Genomic DNA, 10,596 nt, shown 5'->3' on the forward strand with positions numbered 1-10,596 from the left:
ATAGGGTTTCTGAAGTGGATTTGAACCTCAAACCTTGTGGTTATCAATCCAGTGCTTATCCTATAGTGCCACACTTTGCTGTTAAGTGCCGTTGAGTCAGTTCCAACTCATAGCGACCCTGTATAGGGTTTCCGAGGAGTGGCTGGTAAGTTTGAACCGCCAACCTTGTGATTCAAACTGACCTTGATGCCCAGTGCTTTATCCCACAATGCCACACTAGGACTTTCAAAATATTTGGAAGTAATTCCAATCTTTATCTATCTATTTAAAGCAATTCACAGTAACACTTTATATTTTTTTCACTCCTTTTACGTATCTGTTATATCTCTTGAAATACTTTCCCAGACCCCATGTCCAGGCAGCTTTGACCGTGTCTTCCGCTTCTCTTTAAGTCTGTCTCCTTTTTCTAGACTTTCAGTGATCCTAAGTCCTTCATTACCTCCACAATTCTGGCTCTCCAGTTTCCCATGACAAAACACCATGAACTTTATTTGCTTACTCCCCAGAGTTGAAAATAACAAGAAGGTGGAAAGAAGTCTAGGGAGAATTTATAAAGGCAGAAATCTCCTTTGGGAGGAGGTTAAGGGGAAGAATTGCAAGCATTATCCCCTTGTCTTCCTCCCCATCCCCCGTGCCCATCATATTTACAACAATAGCACAAAGGAAAGGTGAGGGGAAAGAAATGTGAAGAATTGGTGTCATAAAGACTAGAAGGGAATAAAAAGCTAGAACATCTTGGATAATAGGTGGGAGCAAAAAAACTCTTGTCTTTTCAATAGGATATTGGTGGTTAAAGGGTTTCTAGATTCTGTATATATTTTGAAATCCAAAGAAATTTTTTTTTCTTATATATGTATTTAGTTTCATCAGTCTTGTTTTTATTATTTATATTGGTTTCTCTTCCTTCCTTTCATGAGGTTGTCACTTCATAAATATTCTTTAGTGTGAGTTTGATCTTGTTTCCTCATGATTAGATTCAGATTATGCATTTTTTGGATGATACACTACGTAATGATGTTTTGTCCTTCTTAAGGTATCGTAGCCAGAAGTGCATGATTTTTTTTTTTTTTTACGTTTGATTGTGCTTTGGGTGAAAGTTTGACAGCAATTTAGTTCTCCATTCCCTTACTTAGTTCATGCACAGATTGTTCTATGGCATTGATGTGATCCCTGCAACATGTCAACTCTCTCCTCATTTCCATTTGTCCTGTGATGATGTCTTTTAACCCTGCTGATAAAGTTAAGTGTGATTACTTAGTTAAGGGGTCACATTTCTTTCTTCTTTGGCAATTAATGTGTAATTTGTTGAGAGAAATTTTTGATGGTATGTAAATATTATTTCTCATCAAAATTTCCCCCATATATTTAGCATCCATTGATGATTCTTGCCTAAACCAACTTTTATTATCATGGTTACAAAATTGTATTTTCTAATGCTCTCATTTTTCTCTATTATTGGAATCAATTTGATGACAGTGAGTTTTTTTTTTATTGGCATTTTATTGTAAAAAATAGGTTCACTTTTCTCCCCATTTATTTATTTTTCTAGATAACTATTATGGCTATGGGAGTCCTACTGTGGTGCTAGGATAAGCACTGGACTACTAACCACAAAGTCGGTGGTTCAAGCCCACCAATTGCTCCTCAGAAACCCTATACAGGATTGCTATGAGTCCGAATTGACTCAACGACACTTAACAACAGCCCCAACAAAATTAGAGATCTATAGAATCCTATTTTATTGAATACATTATAATCCATTACTGTTCTTTTTATAACATTCCCGGAGTTTTCCAAGAGGAACCCTTTCAAACTGATTCCTTTGTCCTTTTGACTGGTCATCATTATTTTTGAGCACTTCTTTTATTTTTGATAAAATGTTCTAGGCTCATCTTGTATCTTCTTTACCCCAGCTCTGGAACTAGTCCTCTCTGAGGGGGTCTAGTACATTCAGTGGGGAATGCTTTTATAAGCCAAGATCTTGGAGTCATGAGTGTTCGTTTCTAATTGAATGTCACTGCTTCTAAGAGATCATTGTTTCCAAGGTACTTTGAGCATATAGGGTTAGGAAATAAAATGTACATGTCTATGTAGAAAACTTCAATTTATATGTACAGTAAAAATACTGTTGTATATTTCTGGTGTGAGAACTTACCATACCAGGAATGTACAGTAAAAATGTACATTTAAAATCATGCAAATTAACTTTATAGAATTCTTTATGTGGGTGTGTCACCAATAGTATATAACACTTGGATTATTTGTTTTTTCAGTTTGTGCTTATTTTTGGTTTGACATTTTAAAATGTGTAAAATATTTAAATGGTTCCAAAGTCTAAACTATAAAACATGGTACATATAGAGGAATCTAATACTTATTCTTGTTTTTAATCCCTGTGTTTTCTCCCTTTCCCGGTGGGTAGCAATTTAATTTTTTTTTTTAGTTTATCTTTCCATTGTATCCTTTTAACAATATAAGCAAATGCATATATGCTTTTATTGACCCCTCCTCCAACATAGCATATTTCACTATTATGCTCCTGGAGGTTACTGTATAAAAGTAAAACTAAATGTTCACCATCACTTTTAACAAATGCATAATATCCCATTATATATGGATGTATAATATTTTACTCAATAACTAGGGGAATTGGAACATTTTAAGTTTTACTTGCTACTATAGATGGTGTGACAATGACTAACTTGTGCCTATCCATGAATATAGGGCAGGGTCAGGCAAAGAACATTTTGTTCATTTCATATAAAATAACATCAATTTTGTACTTTTTTGCAAGTATATTTACACTGCTATTTCTGGATTTATTAATTTTAGAAATTATCCCTTGAATTCTAGTATGACAGATAATGATTCAACTAATTCAAACAAATCCTCTAAGTATTTTCCCCTATCCTCCCAATATAAAGGTATATTACTTCTAGTTCATCTACAAGTCATCTAATATACTAGCAATTTCTTTCTTTTTACCTCAACTATTGGTGACATTTTATTCTATAAAATGAGGATTGTGTTTCTTTTAACATTCCTTTTATTGTTCTTATTCCCTTCCACTCCATGATTTCTTTCATTTATGCTTTTATATTATCATTAAATGATGTTCTATGACCCATAACTAAGTCTTTATAAAAATACCCTCTCAAATTTTCACTTCTTGTCTTGAGCACTAACTGATGATCCTTACCTGAATAATTTTATTGTTGTTGTTGTTGTTGTTAAGTGCCGTCGGGTCGGTTCCTACCCATAGCGACTCTGTATAGGGTTTCCGAGGAGTAGCTGGTGAGCTTGAACCGCCGACATTGCAGTTCAAACGGCTTTGCAGTCTGGCGCATTAGCACACAGCGCCACACCAGGACGTTAAAAAACAGCTGATTTAAAAAATTCTATTATTCCTTCTGCCTTTATTAGCTCTCTCTCTTTCTCTTTCTCTCTTTTTCAATTATGATTTGGGTAAAAGTTTACAGAGCAATTGGTTTTCCATTGTTGCTGTTTTTGTTAAGTGCCGTCGAGTTGGTTCCAACCCATAGCGACCCTGTATAGGGTTTCTGAGGAGCAGTTGGTGAGTTTGAACTGCTGGCCTGCGGTTCAAACGGACTTTGCAGTTCAGCACATGAACCCACAGCACCACAGCAGGAGTCCTGGTTTTCCATTAGCAAGTCAAAAACATTTTGCTTCATAGTATTAATTGCAATTCTCACAATGTAAACAGCGTTCTTGCCACTTCCGTCTTGAGTTTACCTGTTTCCATTCCTCCTTCTTTCCTAACCCTTCTTACCTTCTGCACTTTGTCTTTGGGCAAATGCTGCCCTTTGATCTTGAAAGGTTGATTGTTCTAAGAAGTAGGCACCTCTCTAGTGTTATTGTTCACATTATGTTCTTGTTGTTAAGTGCCATTAAGTCTGTTCAGACTCACAGTGACTCCATTTAGAGTTTCCAAGGAGTGGCTGGTGAGTTTGAACCATGGACCTGAAGGTTCAAACCAACCTTGTGGGTTCAGTGCTTATCCTATTGCTTGACTGGAAGTTGGACTACGGGGAGAGTTCAGTCCCTGGCTTGAAGGATGTCTAAGAGTCATCATCTTGGGCATTCTAGCAGTCCCTATCAGACTAGTAAGCCTGGCCATTTTTTTCTTTTCTTTTTTTAATGATTTTGACTTTTTAAAAAAACTTTTTATTGTGAATTGAGTGAAGGTTTACAGAGCAGATCATCAGTTTTACATTCAAGTAATCATATACTTTGCTTCATTACATGGTTGCATCATGCACCAACAGTTAACAATATTTACCTCTGTTCACTTTAACTACTGTATTCTCCCACCACCCCCATCTTTCCTCTGCCTACCTCCCTCTGGTTGTACATTGCCTGCTCCATCATCCGTGTCAACCTGTGTCTACCCTCTAGTGTATGTATCATTTCCTCTCTTCCCCCCAAAACCATCATAGATTGTTTCTTTTATCAAGAAAATAAAAGAAAACCACAACAAAAAAAAAACCCCATGCAGGATATAACAAGGTACATTCTGTAAGCCTGCCTCCTCGTCACCAGCACACAGCCTTTCTCTTTCCATAAGTCTAGAGTCCTCAGCTGCTCCCTCGCTCCATGTCATCAGCTCTGCCTCAATTTCTGGTGTCGCTACTTCTCTGGTTAGGATCCCACATTCTGCTCATGCTCTTCCCTCTTGATGGTCCTAGGATTCTTTGTTCCTGGAATGAAAGATTAATTGTTTCCCCCTTTTTTGTTACACAACTTCTACCTTTACAGTTGTGACAATTGCAATTCATCATGATAACAATTACTCACTATTGGATCATAAGAATTTATCCCCATATCCTTTTGCCAGACCCATCTAGACAAGATGAAAACTTCAGTGGGGATTCTACCTTCCCATGCACACTCTGAAACTAAACTCTCTCTTGAAAACTTGTAAGCCAGCTACTTTGTGCTTTTATAGACCGCCCCTCCCCCCAACTTTAGGTAGCCAAATTCTAAGTTGCCCGTCCTTTTCAACCCTGTGTACAGAGAGAATAGGTTTGATTTTGGTGTGACGACTCCTTCCCTTTCAGTTGGTATTTTGAGCTACTACATCCCATCCATAAGTATAAGTCAAGTTGTATAAGTCAAGTTCCTCAAATTGTAGCAATTTACACTTGTTCCTGTATCAAATTTCTTTACCTTCCTCTAGTCGACTTCTGATCATCAAGCCATGGAAGCTAGGTCAAAGGGGTACTATCTATAAGTTTGGGTGTTCTTGTGGATCTCCCCTCACTTCATATCAGCTGGATGCTTTACTCTCAGCTCTAGCCCTCCATGGCTATGTCCTTGTCCATTGGCTCAGGTGTCCCCACGTCCCACCACACTTCAAACCAACCAGCCCTTCCTCTTCTCTCTCTCTTTCAAGGTCCATGGGAGTCTGTGGAATGTGGCCGAACTCAGCCCATATCTTCATTGCTGCCTTTCCCTCACTTGCACTCACAAGTAGACCAACATGATCACCAGCAAGCTTATGTGCCTGCTCATGTGTTCCCTTTGAGTTTCAGTCTTGGAGGTGGGTTTGTCCTGAAGGGACTTGATTGCTTGCCTTGATGGCTCCCCAGTGAACAGCTTGCTTGTTCTGATTTTGAGTTTTGTTCCACATTTTCCTCCCATTCTATCTAGAACCAACCTCATATTGTGATGCCTTTCAGATCAGTCAGCAGAAGTAGCCGGGCACCACCTAGTAGAGGCTGTGTTTATCTTTCAAAAGGAGGTAGATAGATGTTACCATATTAAATTTCACCTGGGAAGTTAACGTGTCTATTGGCAAATTTAGGATAAGGATGACACTATCCTGACCAAGAACTTTGAGAGAGACAGTTTTCACTTCGAGGGACCAAAGGATGAACAGAAAATTTGGGACAAATGTCTGCAGGATTTAACCCATAAGGAAAAACAAATGTCTGAGTTAGACAGACCTCCATATTCATTCAGCTGGGAAACTAAAACTACGCAATACCAGTATCAGAATTTCCTTGATCAGTTGGCTACTCTTTTGAGCAATAGCGTTGTTCCAGTACCAGCCACTGCAGAAGCTGTGAAACAGAGGATTGAGGAAATTGGTGCAAACGAACTATCTTGGAAGTTTGTAAGTATATTCACAAAAAGGTATTTTGATTTTTTTCTTTTTAAGATTAAATAAATGTTAATCGTAGCCAATTTATTAAATTCGGTAACTTAGAATTTTAATTTTGTATTTATTTTTAGTACTAGAGTGAAAAACAGAAGAGATTGTCTACTATTATAGTAGTATGGTAGTTAAAAACAGGGAGCCCCAGTATGAATCCCAGCTCTGCCATTTGCAAGCTGTGTGTTCTTGTCGTTGTTGTTATTAAGTGCCATCAGTCAATTCCAACCCACAGCGACCCTGTATAGGGTATCTGAGGAGTGGCTGATAAATCTGAACTCCTGACTTTGTGGTTCAAACTGACCTTGTGGTCGGGTGCTTATCCTACAGCGCCACACTAGTAGTCCTTGGACAGGTTCTTATCTTTTCTGTGCCTGAGTTTTATTTATAAAATGAGGGACGGGGCATAGTTCCTACCTCACAGAAAGTCTGTACGGATTAAATGGATTAATTCACAGTAAGTGCTTACTTAGCACATTGCATGGTAAGCTCAATGAATGTTAGCTTAAAAATAGTGCTATGTGACGAAAGCATTGTATGACTGAACACTGATAAACAATTCTGTCACTGCAAGAGAGTAAATTCTATCAAATCAAATATATGCTTGAATTGACTGACCAAGCTTATCAAATCATTAGGTAGATGCTTCTTTGTTGTATAAAAATCATTTTAGTAAAATTTCATGACTACTCACCCTAAATCTCAAGTGAAAATAGGCATTGATTAGACTTAGTGTATTCGTGAACCTGTAGAGTTACATATGTACATTTTGCTGGTTTAAAATTCATTGTACAATCTGATTTCTAAGTACTGACTAAAATGTCTTAATTTTGTATATAAAATTTTGTGTGGTAAATCTTAAAAGTCTTCACTGTTCATCTATTAGTAACTTAATGTCAGTACAACATCAATATAAACAGCACTGGCACACAACTTTGGAATGGAAAATATATACCATCATATACATTTTTTTTCCCCCTGTAGAGAACTGAAGGCCTTCAGCAGGAAATTCAGATGCTCAATAAACAACTGGAACGGCTGCATCATCTTTATGAGGAAGCTATTCGAGAAGCACCCCAAGCTGAAGAAAAGTATAGGGAAGAAAAAAAAGCCTTAAAACGTATGGAAGGAAAAATTGCTATCAATGACTTTTTTCAAGGAAAAGTATACTTGGACAGGAAGAAGGTAAGAATGCCCTCAAGTATTTGTATTTAATGATGAAAATGATCACACTTTATCATGATGTTAATAATGTTAGCTTTATGTATATGTAAAGCCGTTAATACTATTTACACTTTTCTTAATATTGGGAAAAGGAGGAAACTTGGCTTCTGATTTCACCAAAAGTTTCATGCATCATTTTCTTAGCTTCCTTTAACTCTTTGTTCATATTTTCCTTTAGCTCTGAGCATATTTAATGAACTTGTTTTAAAATCTCTCTGGTAATCCTCCCCAGAGATGGGTTCTGTCACTATTTTATACTTTTGACGGGGTCATCTTTTTCAGCTTATTTGTATGTCTTGTGATTTTTGTTGTTGTGTTGAAAACTGGACATTTGAATATTATAATGTAGTAACTGTGAAAGTCAGATCCTCTCTTCCTCGCGCTTTGCTTTCTGGGAACACCTCTCTCAGTCTTTGCAGATTGGCTCTTGGCTGGGACACTTCATTACATTGCCAGGCTTGCACTGGGTTTAGGGATTAGCTTGAGGGTCTTCTCTAAGCACATATCTTGCCTTGGGCATATATGTTTATAAATTCTCCTATATAAATTTGAATTCCCTCATTTCCCCACCGGCTGTTCCTAGGAATTCCTATACAGGGTCACTATGAGCTGACTCAAAGGCATTTAACAGCAACAACAACAACAATTTCCTCCCAGGTGAGTTTAGCTCACTCTGTGGCTTAGGATAGACAGCTTAAACCCATCAGCCACTTCTCAGGAGAATGATGAGGGGTTTTGCCCTTGTAAAGATTTACAGCTTCTGAAACTCTATACACAATCGCTATGAGTTAAAATCAACTTGATGGTAGTAGGTTTGGGCTTTAATTCCTCTCCCTCTCAAAAAAGCAGTTGAGGAATCAAACAACATATTTCATAAGGCAAAAGTGCTGTACAAGACTTCTTTAGAGTGTTTAAGAGCAAAGATGTCAGTTTGAGGAATAAGATATGCGTGACCCAAGCTATGATATTTTTAATCACCTCATATGCATGTGAAAGTTGAACAGTGAATAAAGAAGACCACAGAAGAATTGATGCATTTGAGCTATGGTGTTGGAGGAGAGTATTGAAAAGTACTAAGGACTGCCAAAAGAATAAACCAGTCTGTGTTGGAAGAAGTACAGCCAGAATGCTCCTTGGAAGCCAGGATGGCCAGATTTCATCTCTCATACTTTGGACATATTATCAGGAGAGACCAGTCCCTGGAGAAGGTTATCATGTATGGGAAAGTGAAGGGTCAGAGAAAAAGAGGAAGACCCAAAATGAGATGGATTGGTGCAGTGGCAGCAGCAATGGGTTCAAATGTAGCAGTGATTGTGAGGTTGGCCACGACTGGCAGTGTTTCGTTCTGTTGTGCACAGGGTCGCTATGAGTCATTACCAACTTGGTGGCATCTAACAACAACAACTCTCGAACAAACTGGAATGCTCTCTCTGGTCTCTCTTCCCAGTCTTTGTTGTTGGTAGGTACCATCACGTCAGTCCCAACTCTTAGCGACTCTATGCATAATAGAACAAAGCACTGCCTGGTCCTGCAGCATCCAAACAATTATGGCATGTTTGAATCCATTGTCGCTGCCACTGTATCAATCCATCTTGTTAGAGGTCTTTCTCTTTTACATTAACCCTTCACTTTATCAATCATGATGTCTTTCTCCAGTGACTGATCCCTCTTAACAACATGTCCGAAAGTATGAGAGATGAAGTCTTGCCATCTGGTTTCTAAGGAAAATTCTGTCTATATTTCTTCCAACATAGGTTTGTTTGTTCTTCTGGCAGTCCATGGTACTTCCAATATTCTTCTCCAAAATAATTTAAATGCCTCTGTCCTTGGGCATCCCTTACATGCCACACACACACTCCTTAGCCCAAGGTTAACATTAATATTAACACTAGGCTGTTAATGTTTTGGGGCAAAGTCTGTTATTTTCCATCTTGTGTGAATTCTGTGACAGGCTAGAGATGAGCACCTTGCACCAGAGTTTCTGAAAGTCCCAGATAGATTGAAACAGATACACACAGTGTTTTCAAATGAGATCTGCTCCCTCTGGAGCCAGGGACTAGGATGCCTCTCTGGGCTGTTGTAACTTTAAGACTCACTAAGCCAGAGAGCAGTTGGGGATGGGCATGTAGAAAGTCAATGATTTATTACTGTTTTGAAGTCACTTTTTTTCTTTTTAAGGTCAGTTGGCATAATATAGTCCATAATGAAGTCACTTGTTTTGTTGATTCCTCATTTGTTGTAAACCTTTGACTGGTTGAACATTTTCTGCTTGCTTTTTGCTATTTCTGTGGGCAGATGGGAGTTTATGCCACTATCTTGCTGATGTCACACTCTGTTTCTTGATGTACTGTTAGATGAGAATGACTCTTTAATGGTAGAATTTCAGGCATTGTGATAAGTAGATGTGTGGGTATCAGGGAAGGAGGGGGGCACTGATAATATCCTTCAATAATTACTATGTAAACCACAGACCACTAACTTCTGCTTCCATGCATCTGTAAGGAATAAATTAATCTGGGCTAGAAACAGGTATGACACCATGCAATTTCTTTTCAGTAGATCCTCATTCTATGTCTTTACCTCTTCACAGAATTGACTGTCATACCCAAACCTGTTTGTTATACTGCTTCTGCAATTGCTAAGACCGAAAGCATCATCCTGCTTCACTTTCAATCTCTCTAACTCATTTTGCACTTAAGTAGCTTTCACCATTCATTCATTCAATATTGATTGAGCACCCCGTTTTTAAAACTTCCAACACTTAATGAGGTGATGGCAACAAGGAATTCTCAGATTCCAAAGATGAATCCAGCTTTTTCCTCTACTCTTTTTTTTTTTTAAAGGTTTTATTGTGGATTGAGTGAAAATTTACAGGGCAGATTATCAGTTTTACATTCAACAAATCATACACCTTGTTTCATTACAATAATTATAATCCCCTCCATGTACCATCAGTTAACAGTATTTCTCTATATTCACTTTAGCTTTTAAAAGCAAAGAACAAAACCACTCAGGCATATATAATAATTTACACCATCAAAGGGCACATTCTGCGAGTCTGCCTCCTGGCCACCAGCTTTTTGTCCCTCTCTTCCCATGAATCTAGAGTCTTCAGCCACTCCCCCTCTCCATGACCCCATCTCTGCCTCTGTCTCTGGCTTTGCTGCTTCTCTGGATAAGGTCCCGCACTCTGCTTG

The 10,596-nt window shown here is 38.2% G+C and overlaps 1 protein-coding gene across 1 annotated transcript in view; it reads left to right on the forward strand.

The window, feature by feature from the left end:
* Window positions 1-7,583, forward strand: part of LOC102811518 (coiled-coil domain-containing protein 170-like) — a 37,985-nt gene extending 30,402 nt beyond the window's left edge. Inside the window, exons 5-7 of the mRNA XM_006864632.1 lie at window positions 5,825-6,136; window positions 7,160-7,360; window positions 7,578-7,583. Of these exons, the coding sequence (XP_006864694.1) occupies window positions 5,825-6,136; window positions 7,160-7,360; window positions 7,578-7,583 (519 nt within the window). The remainder of the gene's footprint in view (window positions 1-5,824; window positions 6,137-7,159; window positions 7,361-7,577) is intronic.
* The last annotated feature ends 3,013 nt before the right edge of the window (window positions 7,584-10,596 follow it).

This window comes from Chrysochloris asiatica, unplaced genomic scaffold (genome assembly GCF_000296735.1).
Source record: "Chrysochloris asiatica unplaced genomic scaffold, ChrAsi1.0 scaffold00067, whole genome shotgun sequence".
NCBI classification, from domain to species: domain Eukaryota; kingdom Metazoa; phylum Chordata; class Mammalia; order Afrosoricida; family Chrysochloridae; genus Chrysochloris; species Chrysochloris asiatica.